At 44.1% G+C, this 23,181-nt stretch overlaps 1 protein-coding gene across 1 annotated transcript in view; it reads left to right on the plus strand.

Moving 5' to 3' along the window:
* Positions 1 to 22,350, plus strand: part of LOC141082389 (uncharacterized) — a 39,617-nt gene extending 17,267 nt beyond the window's left edge. The window contains exons 3-5 of the mRNA XM_073566328.1: positions 15,672 to 15,851; positions 15,934 to 16,057; positions 20,698 to 22,350. Coding sequence (XP_073422429.1) covers positions 15,672 to 15,851; positions 15,934 to 16,057; positions 20,698 to 22,223 — 1,830 coding nt within the window. The 3' untranslated portion in view covers positions 22,224 to 22,350. The remainder of the gene's footprint in view (positions 1 to 15,671; positions 15,852 to 15,933; positions 16,058 to 20,697) is intronic.
* The last annotated feature ends 831 nt before the right edge of the window (positions 22,351 to 23,181 follow it).

The raw sequence follows: 23,181 nt of genomic DNA on the forward strand, positions 1-23,181 counted from the left end.
TCAAAGATGCTATAGGATTTTTACAGGATGAAAATGATGAAATGGTAAGACAGGATGTTGAGAAGGCCGAACTTTTAAATTCCTATTTTGCATCTGTTTTCTCTCAGAAAGGAAATGTAACATCAACTGTTCTTCACTGTCCTATTAAGGGAATTAAAGAATCCAGGATATCTATAAACAGAAAGATAGTGAGGAAACACTTAGCTAACCTAAATGAATTCAAGTCTCCAGGTCCAGATGAATTACACCCCAGAGTACTGAAGGAGATAGCAGAAGAAATTTTTGAACCCCTCTCCATAATCTTTGAAAATTCTTGGAGAACAGGAGAAGTGCCAGAAGTCTGGAGAAGAGCAAATGTTGTTCCTATCTTCAAAAGGGGGAAGAAGGTGGACCCAGGCAACTATAGGCCGGTGAGTCTGACTTCTATACCAGGAAAGATCTTTGAACAAATTATTAAACAACATGTATGCCAGTACCTGGATAAGAATGAAGTGATTAAACAGAGTCAGCATGGGTTTGTAACTAATAAGTCATGTCAGACTAACTTAATTTCCTTCTATGACAGAATCACTGATTGGGTGGATCAAGGAAATGCTGTAGATATAGTATATCTTGACTTCAGCAAAGCATTTGATAAAGTATCTCATACAATCCTTGTTGAAAAAATGACTAAGTATGGAATGGACAAGGCAACTGTTAGGTGGATTCATAACTGGCTTAGTGATCGGACCCAAAGAGTGGTCGCAAATGGCTGCACATCCAGTTGGAAGAATGTCTCAAGTGGGGTACCACAGGGCTCTGTCCTGGGCCCTGTATTGTTCAACATCTTTATCAATGATTTAGATGAAGGAATTGAGGGTAAACTGATGAAATTTGCTGATGACACAAAGCTAGGAGGGATAGCTAATACTAGAGAAGAGAGAGAGAGGATTCAAAAAGATATAAATAAACTGGAGAAGTGGGCAGCAACTAACAGAATGGTTTTTAACAGGGAAAAATGCAAAGTACTACATCTAGGCAATAAAAATGAAAAAAGCATATACAGAGTGGGAGGAATAGGCCCAACCAACAGCACATGTGAAAAAGACTTGGGTATACTAATAGATCACAGACTGAATATGAGTCAACAGTGTGATGCAGCAGCAAAAAAGGCAAATGCAATTCTAGGATGTATTAACAGAAGCATACAGTCTAGATCACGTGAAGTCATTATTTCCCTCTACTCCTCTTTGGTCAGACCTCATCTGGAATATTGTGTCCAGTTTTGGGCACCACATTTTAAAAAAGACATCAACAAACTGGAGCAAGTTCAGAAAAGAGCGACCAGAATGGTGACCGGTCTGCAAACCCTGTCTTATGAGGAAAGGTTGCAGGATTTGGGATTGTTTAGTTTGCAAAAGAGAAGACTGAGAAGAGACTTAATAGCTGTCTACAAATATCTAAAGGGCTGTCACATTGTAGAAGGATCAACTTTATTCTCATTTGCACAAGGAAAGACTAGAAGCAATGGGATGAAACTGAATGGGAGGAGACACAGATTAGATATTAGAAAAAACTTTTTGACAGTTAGAGTAATCAATGAGTGGAACAAGCTGCCACGAGAAGTGGTGAGTTCTCCTTCAATGGAAGTCTTCAAACAGAGGCTGGACAGACATCTGACTGGGATGATTTAGCGAATCCTGCTTTGAGCAGGGGGTTGGACCAGATGGCCCAGGAGGTCCCTTAAAAACTCTACGATTCTATGAAATCCCTAGCTAGAGGTTCAAATTTTTGAACAAATTCCTGTCTGTCAAGTAAGATATTAAATGGGGAACACAAATGTTTAAGTATATGAATACCTTTCAGCTTCCACCAAGAAAAAATTTGTGGTTCAAGGCCAGGCAGGAACATGGGGTTTTGTAATATAGCTGTCAGGGGAGAAGGGCTTGATTGTAAGTTATATTTAAACCGGACTTTTCTCCAAAGAAGCAACGAGTGGACTGTAAAAGGAGCCACATTCATTAACCCCCGTGGAAGTCGGTCTGTGGTCCACATGAGGCCTGATAAAGAGAATGGTTTGGAGAGAAATGATTCCAGAATAACCCATCTCGGACTATTGGGATATGAACACGCACTTATTAATGGAGCAATCTGTGCCGACTTGTAATAAAGTGTAAAACTAGGGAGGGATAAACCCCCTTCTTTTCTGTGATGGAACATAAGTTTTTGCACAATTCTGGGTTGTTTTCCGAGCCAAAGAAACTTAGACATCATAGAGTGTAACTGAGTGAACGTTTTGGGTGGTACCATAATTGGGAGGGACCTAAATAGATATAAGAAGCGAGGCAGTGACACCATTTTTAATGCATGTGTTCTGCCGAGCCAGGATAACTTTGAGGAAGCCCATCTATCCAGGTCCCTCTGGAAGTTTTGGATCAGTGGAGTGTAATTCCACCGAAACAGAGTTGACCTGTTGGCTGTTAAGTTGATACCCAGATATGTTAGATATTGTTCTTTGTGTATAAACCCAAAATGGGAGGCTATATTAGTTTGCTCTTAGGAAAATTTACAAATAATGCTTCGGGTTTATCAATGTTAATCTTTAACCCTGAGATCTTCTCACATTCGTGAAGGAGGGAAAACAAGTGAGGGAGTGTAGTGTGGGGACTTATTAATGTTAGCAGGAGATCATCCGCAAAGAGGCTGACTTTATATTGGTCTCCCATATTCTCAGGGCCCAGGATATTCTGATCTCTCCTTATTGCTTCCGCAATGGGTTCCATTGCAAGTGCAAAAAGATCCGGAGATAGAGGACAGCCCTGCCTGGTACCCTCTGAATATTAATTGGAGTGGGATGTGGTGACGGGAGTTTTACATAAGCGATAGGGCTATCATATAACAATTGGAGGCACTTTATAAGTTTAGGGGAGAATCCGACTTCCGATAGAACCGTAAAGAGATACGTCCAGGACACCGAATCGAAAGCCCTCTCAATATCTAATGCAAGCAGGAGAAGTCGCTTTCGCTGTAGGTTAGTTGTATGAATAATATTTAACGCTCTCCTAATATTATCTGGGGCCTATCACACTGGTATAAAACCAACCTGATCCCGATGGATGAGGTGAGGGAGGATTTTATTGATCCTGTTAGTCACAATGGATGTAAAGATTTTGAAGTCAATGTATAAGAGGGATATAGGTCTATAATTTGTTGTGAGATGATCTTTCTTAGGATTAGGGATTACGGTTACATGCGCCACGTAGAACTCAGGGGGCAGCTGTGAGCCATTTAGTAGTGAATTACAGAGGTTTTTATATGTGGTGTCAGCACATCGCTGCATTTTTTATAATATATTGCTGTAAGACCATCCGGCCCCGGGGCCTTTCATCTTTTTAGTTTTTTGATTGTTGAAACTATTTCCTCCTCAGAGATGTGTAAATGGAGTTGTTGTGCCGCGGACTCAGTCAGGTTAGGTAGATGTAGTGTGTGAAGGAATGACTCCAGTAGTGGGGGGGTGATTGTGGGGGGAATACAAACTCTGGGAGTATTCATTATAAGTAGTGTTGAGCATTCCGATACCGCAAGTATCGGGTATCGGCCGATACTTGCTGTATCGGAATTCCGATACCGACTTCCGATATTTTTTCAATATCGGAAGTCGGCATCGGAATCGGAAGTTCAAAGTTGATTGACAGCCTGACGTCATCATGATGCGCGGTGTGTGCGCATCATGATGCGCCGTCATTTCGGGCCTTCCGGGGGTCTCTGCCGGCCTGCCGGGGGGCTGTGCCGGCCTGCCGGTGGTCTGTGCACCCTGTGGGGGTCTGTACCGGCCTGCCGGGGGTCTGTACCGGCCTGCCGGGGGGCTGTGCCGGCCTGCCGGTGGTCTGTGCACCCTGTGGGGGTCTGTACCGGCCTGCCGGGGGGCTGTGCCGGCCTGCCGGTGGTCTGTGCACCCTGTGGGGGTCTGTACCGGCCTGCCGGGGGGCTGTGCCGGCCTGCCGGGGGGCTGTGCTGATGTCCGGGGGTCTGTGCAAGCATCGTCCGATGGGACAACAAGTCCCATCTGGCGATGCCTGCTACCATGACAGTGAATGACACATTAGCCAATGATGGGACAGTAGTAGTCCCATCATCCGGCTAATGTGTTAAATGTTAAAAAAAAAAAAAAAAAAATACTACATACATACTACATACATACTACATACATACTACATGCTACATACATACTACATATATACTACATGCATGCTACATACATACTACATGCTACATACATACTACATATATACTACATGCATGCTACATACTACATGCTACATACATACTACATATATACTACATGCATGCTACATACATACTACATACATACTACATGCATGCTACATACATACTACATGCTACATACATACCACATACATACCACATATATACTACATGCATGCTACATACATACTACATGCTACATACATACTACATATATACTACATGCATGCTACATACATACTACATGCTACATACATACTACATATATACTACATATATACTACATGCATGCTACATACATACTGCATGCTACATGCATGCTACATACATACTACATGCTACATACATACCACATACATACTACATATATACTACATACATACTACATACATACTACATGCTACATGCTACATACATACTACATATATACTACATGCATGCTACATACATACTGCATGCTACATGCATGCTACATACATACTACATACATACTACATGCTACATACATACCACATATATACTACATACATACAATACATTCATACAATACATACATAGACATACAGTACATATAACATAGAGTAACATACTTACCAATACTTGTCACATTGTTCCCCGAAGCCATTGTCTTTTCCGGAATAAATATTAACATAACAAACCACAAAAATACTCACCCACGATCCGAAGCAGTCCACGAGTGTGTCCCACGACGATCTTGGGTAGAGAACTGCAGCATCAGATGATGCTGCCGTTCTCTACGGGCTGCAGGAATCCAATGACGGAAGGTAGGTATCCTTCCGCACTGTATTCCTCCGCCACTTAAAAAAAAAAAAAGTCCCTAGTCTCACTTTATGCCATTGCTGCGTGGGAAATTCCCACACAGCAATGGCATAAAGTGAGACTAGGGACTTTTTTTTTTTTAAGTGGTGGAGGAATACAGTGCGGAAGGATACCTCCATCCGTCATTGGATTCCTGCAGCCCGTAGAGAACGTCAGCATCATCTGATGCTGCAGTTCTCTACCCAAGATCGTCGTGGGACACACTCGTGGACTGCTTCGGATCGTGGGTGAGTATTTTTGTGGTTTGTTATGTTAATATTTATTCCGGAAAAGACAATGGCTTCGGGGAACAATGTGACAAGTATTGGTAAGTATGTTACTCTATGTTATATGTACTGTATGTCTATGTATGTATTGTATGAATGTATTGTATGTATGTAGTATATATGTGGTATGTATGTAGCATGTAGTATGTATGTAGTATGTATGTAGCATGCATGTAGCATGCAGTATGTATGTAGCATGCATGTAGTATATATGTAGTATGTATGTGGTATGTATGTAGCATGTAGTATGTATGTAGCATGCATGTAGTATGTATGTAGTATGTATGTAGTATGCATGTAGTATGTATGTGGTATGTATGTAGCATGTAGTATGTATGTAGCATGCATGTAGTATGTATGTAGTATGTATGTAGTATGTATGTAGCATGCATGTAGTATGTATGTAGTATATATGTGGTATGTATGTAGCATGTAGTATGTATGTAGCATGCAGTATGTATGTAGCATGCATGTAGTATATATGTAGTATGTATGTAGTATATATGTAGTATGTATGTTGCATGTAGTATTTATGTAGTATGAATGTAGCATGTATGTAGTATGTAGTATGCATGTTGTATGTATGTAGCATGTATGTAGCATGTAATTTTTTTTTTTTTTTTTTACATTCAACACATTAGCCGGATGATGGGACTACTACTGTCCCATCATTGGCTAATGTGTCAATCACTGTCATGGTAGCAGGCATCGCCCGATGGGACTTGTAGTCCCATCGGACGATGCCTGCACAGACCCCCGAAGCCTGCACAGCCCCCCGGCAGGCCGGCACAGCCCCCCGGCAGGCCGGCACAGCCCCCCGGAGCCTGCACAGACCCCCTGGCAGGCCGGCACAGCCCCCCGAAAGGCCCGTACAGACCCCAGAGAGGCTGTACAAGGCAAAAACAGGGTTTTTCTTATTCCGATACCGGAAGTCCCATAGACTTGAATGGGACTTCCGGTATCGGAATCGGCGATACCGATACTTTTTTTAAAGATCGGCCGATCCATTCCGATCCGATACTTTGAAGTATCGGACGGTATCGCTCAACTCTAATTATAAGTGCTATACATGACATCGGGGTGGGCTGAGATCTGACCCTTAGGGTCTTTTATAGAGGAGATTATATGCAGTGACTCTCTCATTCTGAGCTTACGAGCGGCATCTTATTAGGCTTATTGGCATGGTGATAAAACGCGGCTTTACTCCAAGTTAGCGCCTCTCCGTTCTGGTGGTGAGAATGGCGTCTAATTGTCATTTCATGTCTTGTATTTGTGTAGATAAGTATAGGGGTGAAGAGCGCTGATTGGCCAATTCTCACTCCTGCAGTTTCTCCTCCAGTCTGGGCTGTAATTCAGACCTTTCTTCTTCCTGTCGGCCGATAACTTATCACAGAACCGGGAATAGATTTTCTGTGCGCGAGTCACATTGCTCCAAGTGAGGCCTCCTCCGCTGTGTGAGTTTAGGGGAAATTTGTTATATCTTCTCTTATAGCGGTTACATTAGAGATTTGGGCATTTTAGCTCCTGGTGTGGAGTCGATAGCACAATCATATGCCGCCATATAGTAGACGGCCGGTAACCGGTGAGAATTCCCTCCTGTGTGGGGTCTATTTCCCTCCAGAGAAATCACACGTCACATTCCACACATAACACTGTGTAGAGAAGGCGGCGCGGGGTAATTGTGCCAGTAGTGAGGGGGAATAATGGCGGGAATGTCACTGACTGAGGAGAAGCCTCCATGGAGGTCTGCACTCCGGAGATCATGTGACCCCTGACTCCTCCCCTCCTGTGACCTCATCACAGGTCCTGTGCACAGAGCAGCCATATATGTGGAGTGCGGCTCTACAGGTTAGTGATGGGCAGTCCGGCTCTTCTGCCTCCTTTCCCCACTTTTCTACCTCCTGTCCCTTCACTATAAAGCCTGGGCCTCATTATACAGCTGTACAGGGGTCTAGTGAAGGCTTTTTAGCCCTTTCCTCAGACTGTAGCTCCTGGGATCAGGCTCTCACTCCTGTCCCTTCACTATAAAGCCTGGGCCTCATTATACAGCTGTACAGGGGTCTAGTGAAGGCTTTTTAGCCCTATCCTCAAACTGTAGCTCCTAGGAACAGACCCTCACTCCTGTCCCTTCACTATAAAGCCTGGGCCTCATTATACAGCTGTACAGGGGTCTAGTGAAGGCTTTTTAGCCCTATCCTCAAACTGTAGCTCCTGGGCACAGGCCCTCACTCCTGTCCCTTCACTATAAAGCCTGGGCCTCATTATACAGCTGTACAGGGGTCTAGTGAAGGCTTTGTAGCCCTATCCTCAAACTGTAGCTCCTAGGAACAGACCCTCACTCCTGTCCCTTCACTATAAAGCCTGGGCCTCATTATACAGCTGTACAGGGGTCTAGTGAAGGCTTTTTAGCCCTATCCTCAAACTGTAGCTCCTGGGAACAGGCCCTCACTCCTGTCCCTTCACTATAAAGCCTGGGCCTCATTATACAGCTGTACAGGGGTCTAGTGAAGGCTTTTTAGCCCTATCCTCAAACTGTAGCTCCTGGGCACAGGCCCTCACTCCTGTCCCTTCACTATAAAGCCTGGGCCTCATTATACAGCTGTACAGGGGTCTAGTGAAGGCTTTTTAGCCCTTTCCTCAGACTGTAGCTCCTGGGATCAGGCTCTCACTCCTGTCCCTTCACTATAAAGCCTGGGCCTCATTATACAGCTGTACAGGGGTCTAGTGAAGGCTTTTTAGCCCTATCCTCAGACTGTAGCTCCTGGGCACAGGCCCTCACTCCTGTCCCTTCACTATAAAGCCTGGGCCTCATTATACAGCTGTACAGGGGTCTAGTGAAGGCTTTTTGTCCCTTTCCTCAGACTGTAGCTACTGGGAACAGATCCTCACTCCTGTCCCTTCACTATAAAGCCTGGGCCTCATTATACAGCTGTACAGGGGTCTAGTGAAGGCTTTTTAGCCCTTTCCTCAGACTGTAGCTACTGGGCACAGGCCCTCACTCCTGTCCCTTCACTATAAAGCCTGGGCCTCATTATACAGCTGTACAGGGGTCTAGTGAAGGCTTTTTAGCCCTATCCTCAGACTGTAGCTCCTGGGCACAGGCCCTCACTCCTGTCCCTTCACTATAAAGCCTGGGCCTCATTATACAGCTGTACAGGGGTCTAGTGAAGGCTTTTTGTCCCTTTCCTCACACTGTAGCTACTGGGAACAGATCCTCACTCCTGTCCCTTCACTATAAAGCCTGGGCCTCATTATACAGCTGTACAGGGGTCTAGTGATGGCTTTTTGTCCCTTTCCTCAGACTGTAGCTACTGGGCACAGGCCCTCACTCCTGTCCCTTCACTATAAAGCCTGGGCCTCATTATACAGCTGTACAGGGGTCTAGTGATGGCTTTTTGTCCCTTTCCTCAGACTGTAGCTCCTGGGCACAGGCCCTCACTCCTGTCCCTTCACTATAAAGCCTGGGCCTCATTATACAGCTGTACAGGGGTCTAGTGAAGGCTTTTTGTCCCTTTCCTCAGTCTGTAGCTCCTGGGCACAGGCCCTCACTCCTGTCCCTTCACTATAAAGCCTGGGCCTCATTATACAGCTGTACAGGGGTCTAGTGAAGGCTTTTTAGCCCTTTCCTCAGACTGTAGCTCCTGGGCACCATGTGATCTCACCATAACCCTAACAAGCTAATTAAGGTGTGAAATCTTGGTCAAAATTATCTCAGTACACAAATCTCCCAGGGTGCTCAAAGTTTTGCATCGCCCCTTTTTCCTTTTTGAAATTATGAAATTGTAATAAATGTCTCTCTCTCTATATATAATTTTTTATTATTATTTTTGCCTAAAATACAAAGGCCATGTGTCATCTTAGAGGTTCGGCCTTTTAGAGATCATTTCTTCTTCATCTTACTACTGCTCACAATAACGGTCATTTTGACCCGGGGCGCCCACACTTTTACATGCCGCTGTCAATGCTTCATCCCGCTGGTGCTCAATATTTAATAGGGTCTTGCTATTAAACTTAATGAAAAGTTTGGTGAATTTCTTTGAGCTGTTATTACTAGAGATGAGCGAATATCGTCGGAGAAGTTGTTATTGGCTAATATCACTTACCGAATAGCTACATCGGGACCCCGGATCCCTGGAGCGCTCCCAATAATCAGCTGCATGTGTCGCCCTCCATGCAGGTGCTGTGACTATCACACAGCGCGACACACGCAGCTGATTATCGGGAGCGCTCCAGCACACTGAGTCCTGCACACACTGAGGCCCCGATCATGTGACCCCTGACTCCTCCCCTCCTGTGACCTCATCACAGGTCCTGTACACAGAGCAGTCATATATGTGGCGGACACTCCTGGACCTTCTGCTTTCTGGGCCGGTTCCTCCTGTGAGTCCTATTAACCCTTTCGCTCCCTGTATTCTCCTTTCTGACAGGACAATATCTGAATTCGGACAGTGTGACAGGAATATAAGCAATGTGGAAGGAAAAAATGACAATTTTACTTTATTTCCTCACAAAAATGTGACTTTACCCCAAAATTGGCAGCGTAACAAATCCTTATTTCCCCACTGTAGTTTGTAGACTCCATATACAGATCCCTTAAGTGTGAAAAGAGCTGAATTCCCCACTTAAGTTATTGCATTTTGGAAATTGCCCCCACTGGGAATTTATCTCCAGGTAAAGGCACAATTGTGTCTCCATGGGGGTTGTGCTCACAGCCCAACATCGTGTGGCCTCCAAAGAAATGCCACCCCGCACCATTACTGACCACTGCCAAACCGATCATGCTGAAGGATGTTGCAGGCAGCAGATCGCTCTCCACGGCGTCTCCAGACTCTGTCACTTCTGTCACATGTGCTCAGTGTGAACCTGCTTCCATCTGTGAAGAGCACAGGGCGCCAGTGGTGAATTTGCCAATCCTGGTGTTCTGTGGCAAATGCCAAGCGTCCTGTACGGTGTTGGGCTGTGAGCACAACCCCCATCTGTGGACGTCGGGCCCTCAGACCATCCTCATGGAGTCAGTTTCTAACCATTTGTGCAGACACATGAACATTTGTGGCCTGCTGAAGATCATTTTGCAGGGCTCTGGCAGTGCTCCTCCTGTTCCTCCTTGCACAAAGGTGGAGGTAGCGGTCCTGCTGCTGGGTTGTTGCCCTTACACGGCCCCCTCCACATCTCCTGGTGTACTGGCCTGTCTCCTGGTTTCACCTCCAGCCTCTGGACACTACGCTGACAGACACAGCAAACCTTCTTGCCACAGCTCACACTGATGTGCCATCCTGGATGAGCTGCACTACCAGAGCCACTTGTGTGGGTTGTAGAGTCCGTCTCATGTTACCACAAGTATGAAAGCACAACCAACATTCAAAAGTGACCAAAACATCAGCCAGAAAGCATTGGTACCGATATGTGGTCTGTGGTCCCCACCTGCAGAACCACTCCTTTATTGAGGGTGTCTTGATAATTGCCAATAATTTCCTTCTGTTGTCTATTCCATTTGCACAACAGCATGTGAAATTGATGGTTAGTCAGTGTTGCTTCCTAAGTGAACAGTTTGATTTCACAGAAGTTTGATTTACTTGGAGTTATATTCTGTTATTTAAGTGTTCCCTTTATTTTTTTGAACCGTGTATATAGATAGAGAGATTTTTTTTCTTTACGATGGAGGGTCTAATTCCAGCTATTGCTGTGGGATCTGTGATTTCTATCTACTCCACTGTGTACAGGATAACAGAGTATAATAAAGTAGTTATGGACGTGACGTAACTAACATTGTGCAGTGACTCTGCTTTCCATATAGTGACGGATATTTCTTGTTGCTGAAGCTGTGATATTTTTTTTTCACTTTAAACCTTTTTTAAACCCCTCTGATCAGTGCGATCACACAACATACAAGCCTCTGATGGCTCCGGTGATGCCCTGTACTACTGTAGTGCCGTGTATCATCACTTCCTGTCAGTGTAATACTAACGGCCCCATACACATGAGATCAGAGTTGGCTGAACGGTCATTTGGCAGACGGCGATCTCTCCCGACTCCCCCATACACACAAATATTCCAGCTTTCCTGTGGTCTGTATGAGAGAGTCGCCTCCAGACTCCTCTAGAGGAGGATTATCTACAGGAAGAACAAACGGATTATCCTCTGAAATTCAGGATGCCGGATCCTTCTCTGCCCTGACATCATCTGTCGGGAGGCCCCCAAATACATTGTATGGTCGGCCAAACCCCCCGAAATCAGTGCTTTCATGGAACTTTAGTCTAATGTGTATGGGGGCGTTATAAGGTAACTTATTGGACGATGCCTCTGGCCCGGCCTAATAGACCTTCATACATTGCAGCCCAGACCCCATTATTAGGCATGTAAGTATGGGAGTAACTAGGCCGCCCCATACTATCGAGTACTTGGGGCGGGGGGCATTCAGCCAAACTCTGTCACACCTTCTTAGATGCCATGTTTGCTTTTCAGGGTTTTTGTTGATGCCTCATCTGTGCCATCCCTGCGGTGTACATCTATGTTCTGGGGCCCAAAAAGATTCATTTCTTTTTAATAAATGTTTCACGTTAAAATTTATAAAATGTGTCTTCTGCTTTTTACATATTTTTTTCTTCTTACAATAATTGTTGGAGCCAATTTTTCTTTAGAAACATTTTAATATCGGCTTTTTCTGGTGTTTTTCTTGTAATATAGGAAAGCCTAAGGCCAGAAATAATCCCCATAAATCACTGTACATGGAGACTTTGGGATCAGATCATTTCTGTCCGTTGTGTTTGTGGAAACAAAAAATCTTTTCTAAAAGCCTCAAACTTCTGTGTGTGACTCAGAGCTGAGATCTAATGTGATAGAAGATTCCAGTGCGGGGAAGACGGGAAACCTTCATATAGACGGCCGGTGGGGATGGAGTCAGTGACCGACTCTGGCCACATCTGTCTCTAGAGCCGCAGTAGAAGATGAAGATGTCGTCCTCATCATGAAGGAGTTATTTCTCATGTCGCGTGTAATGAATATCTCCTGCAGTATTGCTAATGCCGATTCCAGTGTCGGTAATGAGAGGAGAATTAGCGTTATGGAAGATGAGTCTATGAGGAACGTGTTCAGCTGCCGACTCCGAGGAGGAAACTGCTTGTTGTCTGTGGCCTAAATATATAGGTTTTATTAGTAGATGTCAGGGAAGAAAACTAAACCCTGTAAGATAATAAATCTCCTCCTATGTTTCCCTTATTATCTCCAGTAATTGTATTATTACACAGGATTCTTATGATGTTACATCGGATCATCTTCTTCTCATTCAGGTCTCTACAATATCGGATCCTCTCAGTGAAGATCTTCTACAAAGAATTTTCCTGATTTACCCATCAAGGATGGATATGGACAGAGACAAGATGACGGAGAGGATGTTACACCTCACCCTAGAGATCCTCTCCCGTCTCACTGGAGAGGTGAGAGATTCTGATGACGTCATGGATCGCCCTCACCCAGGGCGGCGGGGTACTCGGTACCGGGCCCGTTGATCTCAATGGGAGTTGTCACGGTAGCTGTGACCCGGTCCGTGGCCCTGGGCGTCCATTGTAAAAGGGGGATGATTGCAAGTACTTGTGGATAATGATTAAAGTTTATGAGTGGATGATTCGTGATGCCACCTGTGGTGTTCGGCAATGAAGATTTTAAGCCGACGTTGCAGACAGATCCTCTGGGACAGATGGTGTGGTGCAGCAATGATGTTGTGGCCCTCCACAGGTAGGGCTGCAGTCCCAGGGCAGAGTAGACATAGAGACAGTGAAAAGAGGGAGATGGTGCGGTGTTAAGCACAGAGATGTACCAGTGCTGAGTGTGTTGGTGCAGGAATAAGTGGAGGACACCAGGGCATGTAGTTCCAAAGCTTTACTCACAGTCTGTTGTGCATACAGGTGCCCGCATCCATGCCGTGTCCTCCAGGTCAGGAGCTCAGCCAACCTCCAGGCAAGATGAAGTACTCCATTCCAACACTCCGCCAACATATGTCTTTTCTGAACATCTCCCTTATAGCGCCTATTTGAAGTACTCCTAGTACTGAGTTACACTGGAGTTCCTCCTGTCAGATGTTCCTATGAACTCTACTTGTACGGCAGACAGCTGTAGCCTGCTTCGGGGACTAATTGCTACTAAGTCCCGGCTCACTCACGTTGCTGTTGTGCCCCCAAGTCTTGTGTGGGAATAAAGTGGTGACAACTTCTATTCCTCCGGTGTCTGCTGCAGGACCATTAGTATCCATACAACCTCAGGGACCGGACCCCGGCCATTCGGTTAGAACTTGAGGAAGGCCTCTGCTCTAACCCTAGTCCTTAGTTCTCTTCTTCTCCTTACGTTCCGAACAAAACTATCTTTCCTATGGAGAATTAGGCTTTCTGAATATCTCTTTCCTGTGCCAGCAGACACAGGTCACTGAGGTCTGCTGCAGCACTTCCTTCAATCCATCCCACTCAGAGGATCTTATCTCACAGACTACTTAGTCAGACCGCTGATGCCTGGTTTGTCACCTGTATTCAAATCTTTATTCAAATTTTACACATCCTTATCAAAGTGCTACCATAAGTCTAAATTCTGTAAAATATTCACTCCTAATCAGATACCTAGATATTACTACCAGCTAAACTCTATATAAAATCTGTTCTATTGCTATCAACATTTTTATTAAAGACCACTATAAAGTTCTATAACTATACTCTATTGCTATTAATATTTTTAAGGCACATCATATAATACTTCACATTAAGACGTCAATAATTCTTGCACTTGTTGGACACCGCTCCCAGCCGGGATTTCTTGCAGTGTCCTTTGGGTGGGAGCCATGCTCCAAGTTGAGGTAGTTCTTATCTATAAAAGACTTATGTAAAACCAAGAGAGGGCACCTTAAGAGGCTCAACTATTTACAAGGACAGTTTGTGGATCACTCATTGTCCATGATCTCTGCAGTTCAATAAGAAATGCTGCCAACGCAACTAAGCAAAAAGAAAACTGAAGAAAACATGATAACAAAAAGGCACAACGGTACTAATACCCTCCTGGGTAACAGTTAGTTATCGTGGACATGTTCCTTAATGTGGGTCTCCTCCTTGGGTGGTGGAAGCAGGTTTCTTGGGCTGCTTCCAGGGGAAAACTTCAGGTTTTCCTCTTCCTGTTGATGATCGACAAATTGCAGGTATTCCTGCTCCCAAGGAGTTAAGGTGGTGGCTGGAGCTGCCTGTGTAGATGGGGTGGCAGCTGATGGAACCATTGCCTGGGGTACAGCAGGGGTGGCAACTTGTACCAATGTGTGTTGTTCCTCAGCTTCAGGTGATATCTCCGCTGCTCTGCTTTTTGGTCTGACAGCTGGTGAAACTTGAGTGCTGCCGCTTAAGACCTGAGCAAGCACTGGACCATTTTGGTCCACAGGTACAGTTCCCAGCACCAGGATCATGGCAGGGGCAGTGATCATACCTGGTGCCTCCTGGTGATGTTCTGGCTCCGGTGCAGGTACCGGGTGGTGAACGGTGGCAGCTGCAACCTCCGGAGCTGCTTGGTGAGCGGGTGACAGCTGGATCTGAGCGGGCACAGGACTGGTGCCTGCCGATGCCTCCGGTAGGGACCTGCACGGCCACGCCGGGTCCGGGCGGGGACACAGCCCTTGCCCCACAGGCTGCTCTGGGACTCTCATGTATCTCCTCCTGGCAGGCCGCATCCAGTGGCAGTATCGACTTGGAGGTTGTGGCGGGTCCTGCAACTGGTATCGCAGCGGCCGTGGGCTCCGCAGGTGCTGTCTCGGAGAGAGTTGTTTTTCTCCACCGTTTTCTCCTGGCCCCCATCCTTCTTCCATCATGGTGTCCTGGCATTCTCTCTCCTTCCTGGGCTCCTTTCCCACCATGGGGCTTCGCTCCTCCTTCTGGGGGCGGCATCTTCTTCCTACTCCTCCATAACAGGCCAGTATACGAACCCCTCTGGGGGTGGGCCATGTTGCTGTAGCATAGAAGTTTAGGCAGGGGAGGCCCAGAACAGTTTGCGCTCTTTTCTTAGGACCACCCATGTTGTTCGTGTTCCAAGCAGGGAGCCACCAAAGGTGCTTTGCTACACTACTATGTTGTGTGGGATGCAGGTGTTGGAGCGTGGTCAGGTGTCTCCACCTTACCTGGATGGTGGGGCACCACACCTCAGGAGGAGGTGCAGTACCTCTGTGACGACTGAACCCTCAGAGGCACCACAGTCACATTGCATCATTCTTATCTATGGGAATAACAGATGGACAGAACTGGAGAGGTGAGGACTCTGGAAATGTCTTTAGTGAGATTTATTAATGTGTCTCTCCATTACCAGGATTACACAGTGGTGAAGAAGACCTCTAGTGATCGCTGTCAGGACCCTGTGTCTGAGGGATGGGGAAGTCTCCTGAGCCCAATCACGGGGACTCCACCTCACCCCCTGATCCATGAGGACATCAATGACCAGAAGATCCTAGATCTCACCTACAAGATGATTGAGCTGCTGACTGGAGAGGTGACACTGCTGGGAATGCTGGGACATTATACAGTAACGCTATGAAGGGATCGGGGGATGACGGTATCATTGTATGTGTCAGGTTCCTATAAGGTGTCAGGATGTCGCTATCTATTTCTCCATGGAGGAGTGGGAGTATTTAGAAGGACACAGAGATCTATACAAGAATGTCATAATGGAGGTTCCCCAACCCCTCACATCACCAGGTAATAGACAGGACTAAATACACACGGCCTATAATTATCTGTATGTAGAGAATGAATTCAGTCCCTGTATGTGTTTCCTCCAGATCTATCCAGTAAGAGGACAACACCAGAGAGATGTCCCCGTCCTCTTCTTCCACAGGACTGTAACCAAGAAGATCCCAGTGCTCCTCAGGATCATCAGGTAGATGGAGAGAAGGTGTCAGGAGATCTCCCCTATGATGTGTAGACGGCTGTGAAGGTCTTGTGCTCAGTCTTGTTTTATCCACCAGTATTATATGTTTTATACTTGTGTAATGAGAGCGGTGGAGATGGCAGGATTAGAGCTGATCATAGATGGGACGTCTCCATCTGTCTGTGACTTTTACAATATTTGTTTCAGGGTGAAGATCTGACCCATATTAATACTACAGAGACATATGTGAGGGGTGATGAGCGGTGTAAAGAGGAGATTCCCACATATGACTACCCAGGTGAGTAGTAACCACTGAATGCAGAGAAGTCACAGATTCCTCTCAGTCACCGGCTGTGGCTGCTTTATCGGTGGTGTAGTCCGGCCGTATTACCATGACCACCATTTTGCCTCTAGACCACAACATTCTCCTCCACCCAAAACTGTTGAAATGACTTTGGGCAGTGAAAGCCCTTTTCTATAGAACTTACAACCTGGAGGATCCACCTACTCCCTGGTATTAGTGTGAGGGTGATCCCTTAAAGCGAGATCTATATGATTGCTTGTATCTGACCCAATATAGGCCGAGTGCGCGCTTAAAGAGTCACACCGAACACAGAGTTAGGCCGGATTCACACTACCTTGTGTGATACGAGAAACTCGCACGAATCTCTCGTAATCAACATCCGGTGCTACCGCTGGTACTCAGGACCGGAGATGCGGCTGCATAGAAATCAGCAGACTTAATCTTCTGCTCAGGATCCATAGTAGCTCCAATGATCCACCATAAATGAGAGCAACTCTGGTTTACTGTTGTGTAATCTGTATTTGTAGTTTTCAGTTAATGAGATTCTCGTGCTCTAGGGCGGGGCTGTGGGTGGGGCTTTATGTGGTGCTCTGATTACATATTCATCTGTATTGGCTTATGACAGGTCGCTGACCCCTCACTGACCTGCCCCCATTATTACATAATGCATATAATAGCATTGATATTATTGGTGATAATTCCTATAATATTGTGGCTATTGTGATGCTTAGAAAAAAATTACATCTAGCAAAATGACACCAGCAGCGCCTGTCCAGTAGCCTCTATCTCTTACTTATATATGCTACTGCGCAGGCGCCGCCATTTTACTTTTGAATGTAAAATATGCTGGACTAATTAGCGGTTGCCATGTCACATTTCGAGAGCCCCTAATGTGCCTAAACAGTGGAAACCGCCAACAAGGGACCCCATTTTAGAAACTAGACCCCTTAGGAAACTTATATAGATGTGTATGGAGCACGCTGAAACCACTGGTGCTTCACAGAAGTTTATAACGTAGAGCCGTGGAAATAAAAAATACTATTTTTCACAAATCTTTTCATCTCCATATTTTGCATTTTCATAAGGGTAAGAGGAGAAATTGCTCCATGCAATTTCTCCTGAACACGTAGATACCCCATATGTGGGAGAATACTACTGTTTGGGAGCATGGCAAAGCTTGGAAGTTAGGGAGACACCATATTGGAGAGCAGATTTTGCTGGAATTGTTTGTGGGTGACATGTCACATTGTCAGAGACAATGACGTGTCTAAACAGTGAAGTGACCCCATTTTGGAAACTAAACCCCCCAAGGAACTTATCTAGATGTGTGGTGAGCACTGTGAAGCCCCAAGTGCTTCACAGAAGTTAGTTACATACAGTTGTGAAAATAAAAAATCATATTTTTTGGACAAAAAATGAACTTTTCGACCTCAAATGTTTTTTCCAAAATGGTAACAGTAGAAATTGGACCCAAAAAGTTGTTTTGCAATTTGTCCTGAGTATGCTGACACCTCATATGTGGGGGTAATCCACTGTTTGGGCGCATGGCAGAGCTCGGAAGGGAAGGAGCGCCGTATTGGAGAGCAGATTTTGCTGGAATTGTTTGTGGGTGACACAAAAGTGACTGCATTTTACCAAATACTTCCCTGAATGAATTCTTCTAGTGGTGCAGTGAGCATACTGACACCACAGCTGTTCCATAGAAAATTATACCATTGGGCAGTGAAGAAAAAATAATTATATTTTTCCACTAAAATGTTGTTTTAACCCCAGATTTTACATTGGAAAGTAGGTAGATAGGTAAAGGGTCACTATATCCATAGATGAATTCCCCCCTGAAGTGACCCCATTTTGGAAATGACACCCCTCTGGGAATTCATCTATGGATATAGTGACCATTTTCACTACATGGATGATTTCCAGAAACTCGTAGTAGAAGTTTCAGAGCAAAAATTGCAGCAATGTCATGGTAGTGCCCAATATATTGTGCCCAGCTTGTGTCTCTGGAGACCTCCCCCCACCTACCCCCGGAAATTGTTAAGTCAGCTCCACTCAAATGTGTCTGTCACTAAATAAACCAAATGCTTGAATCTCAAAACAGTTCAAAACCGTGGTTCTGTGTGGAAGATTGTAAAGCCGTCATGGAGGCATAAGGCTGGCAGTGATGGGCATTGTGGGTAATAATAGCGGGGATCATGCCTCATTCCTCTCTAGGAACATACACGACATCTTCTCTGGGGTTCTTTCTTGTCTCAGTTACTGGGATGAGTGCAATAAAATGTCGCTCAGTGAGTCTTCTGACATCTTCACATTCTAAAGGATTGGCGGGGAAAGAATTATCAAAAACAAAATTTTCAGTGACCTTTTCCTGATAATCAAGGAAAGTATCTGCATTTCCGGCTTTTTTGTATAACACAAAAGAATTATATGTGGCCACCTGAAACAAATACATGACTAACTTTTTATACCAGATATATGATTTGTCTGATACCTGGTATGGCTGTAGAACCTGATCTGCAAGGTCCACACCCCCATATATTTGTGGTAGTCAATGACAGACACAGGTTTTGGAGTAGTGGATCCCTGTTGGTCTGAAGTGGCACTTGTGGCATCTGTGTGGATCGAGCTCAGGATAAAAATATCTTTTTTATCCTTATACTTAATGGCAAGCAGCTGTCCATTGCGGAAAGCCCCTGACTGCCCCTTTCAGAACTTTTTGCTGACCATTGATTGTGGAAACCCCTGATGGTTTTTGCGAATGGTCCCACAAGCCCCTAATGTTCAACCAGACTTTTTAATAGAGATATGCTGGTGTAATAGTTATCAACATACAGATTGTAGCCTTCTTGTAAAAATGGAGTTATCCGCTCCCAAACGATTTTTCCAGATGTCCACAGATAAGTAGGGCATCCTGGTGGGTTTAGTTGGCTATCATTCCCCTCATAAATACGAAAAGCTTTCATAATAGGTCCTAGGAAGAATGGAAGAAAACATAGGGGTGGCTTGAACAGGGCGGTTGGACCAATAGGACCGAATGCTCGTTTTTTTAACAAGCCACATAGCGAATGTAAGTCCTAAAAATGTTTTCATTTCTAGGACATTAGTTGGTGTCCATAAATTTGACCTAGCATAATAGGATCGTGGATTCTGGCTGATGAATTGGGACACATATAAATTTGTAGGACAATATGCTCTAGCAAGCGATCTGTCATAAACAAATTAAAAAAAATAATTGGTCCAAAATGTTCCACCTCCACATTTATACCAGGAATGGCATTAAAATTAGGGATGAATGGAGTAGCCGAATCTGAAGCCTCCCATCTGGGAAATGCTACATCAAGAGGCAAAGCCCCTTGGACATTGGTGTGCGCCAATTCACGAGCACTAGGGACAGCGCTAGTACTGGGCATTGTTCCCTGAGTTGGAGACATTTCTCCAGAAGCGCTATTTGTCCTTCTTGTTGTACTGGTCCTTGTGTGTGAGGATGGACCAGAATCACTGCTCATTTCTGAGCTATCACTGTCGCTGCTACTAAAACCCTCGAAATCCACATCGCCATCTGACACTGCACTTTCTTCACTGTCAGAACATAAAAGTGCATAAGCCTCCTCTGCACTATAATACTGACGGGACATTTTATTTGTTTTTATTTTTTTTTTTCTGGAAATAGAAAACTCTGACGTGACCAAATTATTTGGGAGACAATTGAGAAAAGCCTAATTCTTTAGCCTACCCCTAACTTTAGAATAAACCCTAACTTTAGCCTAACAGTAACCCTAACAGTAACCCTAACTTTAGCCCCAACACTAACCCTATCTATAGCATTAACTGTAACCTGCCTTATCTGTTTTCCCATTAACAAATGATGGACCTGAGTGGGGACTTGTTTTTGTGAGATGAGAATCGGTATTACTTTCGACTACATAACATTGATTGGTTTCTTTTTATTCGATATTTGGGAGGCAGAATGAACAAACAGTTGAACACCACAAACTACTGGCTCATCCAACACGGTTTTCTATTAGACTGTGAACTGTCATTGTCTTGGTAAATAATTAAAGTTTTTTACATAGCTTGCAATTTTTATGGACAGTTTAAGTAGAAATGTTCAAAAATATAAAACTCAAGGATATTTTATTAAAAAAAATTGTTTTTTTATCTTAGCAGATGACTGTACCAGGAGATCAGAGGGACAGCTGACATCTTCAATTTTTAAATCTGATAATCTTGAGATCCTACAAGATACAAGTGAAGTGATTGCTGTTACTCCAGATATATCATCATCTATTTACAGCAAAGATCTGTCATCTGGTCCTATGAAACAGGTCCCATCTCTTGACTCATTACTGATTACTAAGGGAAATCAAGGTCACAAAAAAAGCAGTAAAAAACAAACTTCTCCTAAAGTAAATAAGTCATTTTCATGTTCAGAATGTGGGAAATGTTTTAACAAGAAATCTCTTGTTACTCACCAGAGAATTCACACAGGGGAGAAGCCTTTCTGCTGTTCAAAATGTGGGAAATGTTTTAACAGTAAATCAGAATGTGTTAAGCACCAGAGAATCCACACAGGAGAGAAGCCTTTTTCATGTTCTGAATGTGGGAAATGTTTTAGCCAGAAAGTGATTCTTGTTAGACATCAGAGCAGTCACACGGGGGAGAAGCCTTTTTCCTGTTCAGAATGTGGGAAATGTTATAGTCAGAAAGCGATTCTTGTTAGACATCAGAGCAGTCACACAGGGGAGAAGCCTTTTTCCTGTTCAGAATGTGGGATATGTTTTAGCCGGAAAGCGATTCTTGTTAGACATCAGAGCATTCACACGGGGGAGAAGCCTTTTTCCTGTTCAGAATGTGGGAAATGTTTTAACCGGAAATCAGATTTGTTTAATCACCATAGAACTCACACGGGGGAGAAGCCTTTTTCCTGTTCAGAATGTGGGAAATGTTTTAACAAGAAAGAGCATCTTATTACTCACCAGAGAACTCACACAGGGGAGAAGCCTTTTTCCTGTTCAGAATGTGGGAAATGTTTTAATAATAAATCAGATTGTGTTAAGCACCAGAGACTCCACACAGGATTTAAGCCTTTTTCCTGTTCAGAGTGTGAGAAATGTTTTAACCGGAAATCACAATTGGTTAATCACCAGAGAACTCACACAGGGGAGAAGCCTTTTTCCTGTTCAGAATGTGGGAAATGTTTTAACCGGAAATCACAATTGGTTAATCACCAAAGAACTCATACAGGGGAGAAACCTTTTTCATGTTCAGAATGTGGGAAATGTTTTAACCGGAAATCACAATTGGTTAATCACCAGAGAACTCACACAGGGGAAAAGCCTTTTTCCTGTTCAGAATGTGGGAAATGTTTTAACCGGAAATCACAATTGGTTAATCACCAAAGAACTCACACAGGGGAGAAACCTTTTTCATGTTCAGAATGTGGGAAAACTTTTAACCAGAAATGTCATCTTTTTAGTCACCAGAGAATTCACACAGGAGAGAGGCCTTTTTCCTGTTCAAAATGTGGGAAATGTTTTATCAATAAATCAGAATTGGCTAGGCACCAAAGAAGTCACACAGGGGAGAAACCTTATTCATGTTCAGAATGTGGGAAATGTTTTAACCAGAAAGCGCTTCTTGTAAGACATCAGAGCAGTCACACAGAGGAGAAGCCTTTTTCATTTTCTTAAGATAGGAAATATTTTACTTGGCAATCAACTGTTAATAAACATCAGAGACGTCACATAGGGGAGAAGCCTTTTTTATGTTCATAATGTTGGAATAGTTTTAACCAAAATTGAATCTTCTTAAATGGGTTGTCTCTTGTCATTCCTCATGTTTGCTGACAAAAGGATAAAACTAAACATTATTAATTCCAAATGTAAAACTATACCCATAATTCACCCCCTGAAGGTTAGTCAGTAGGTGACTAATAGAAAAAACATGTACCCCACAGTTCAGTATATAGGGTGAGGTGACGTATACACACTCACTCTCCAAGCCTCTCATTTCTATGGGTTTCATCGTCCTCTCCAAAGGCGACTCATAAGGAGACTATTTAATATTGACCTATATTCAAGCGAGACTAGACAAAAAACTAAAATCATGTATCATGTTATCTGAAAAAGTCAGAAAACTAGCCCCATATTGGCAGATCCCAGACCTCAAACTATCTACTGTGTAAGTTTATAAGCCCCTCCAGTGTCAGGAATAGATAGTATGTGACAATACAGTATAATTCTTGTGTTTTTCTCCTATAGGGACTGCCCTAGTTTGGTAATGTAACTGCTGTTAATTAGTAGTGCAGACAAATTGTCCTAGACTAAACTCAGTCTTCAGACGGCCCAATATGTACCACTCAGGGAAAACGTACCTGCTCCAAAGATCATTAGAAGCTTCTAACTAATGGCCATGCTGCGGTCTGTCAGGGAATGAGTGCAATATCGGTATAAAGACTAGGGATATGTGCAATCATAATGTCTGGGAGATCTGTGCCATTATTTAGTATGAATATGGAAATTATCTCTGAAAGGTAAGTGTTCCCTGAGCAGTATATACTGTATTTTCACATACTATCTATTCCTGACACTGGAGTGGCTTATAAACTTACAAAGTATATAGTTTGAAGCTGGAGTCTGCCAATATGGG

Source organism: Dendrobates tinctorius, unplaced genomic scaffold, assembly GCF_039654945.1.
Source record: "Dendrobates tinctorius isolate UK_male_01 unplaced genomic scaffold, ASM3965494v1 ptg000017l, whole genome shotgun sequence".
NCBI lineage: Eukaryota > Metazoa > Chordata > Amphibia > Anura > Dendrobatidae > Dendrobates > Dendrobates tinctorius.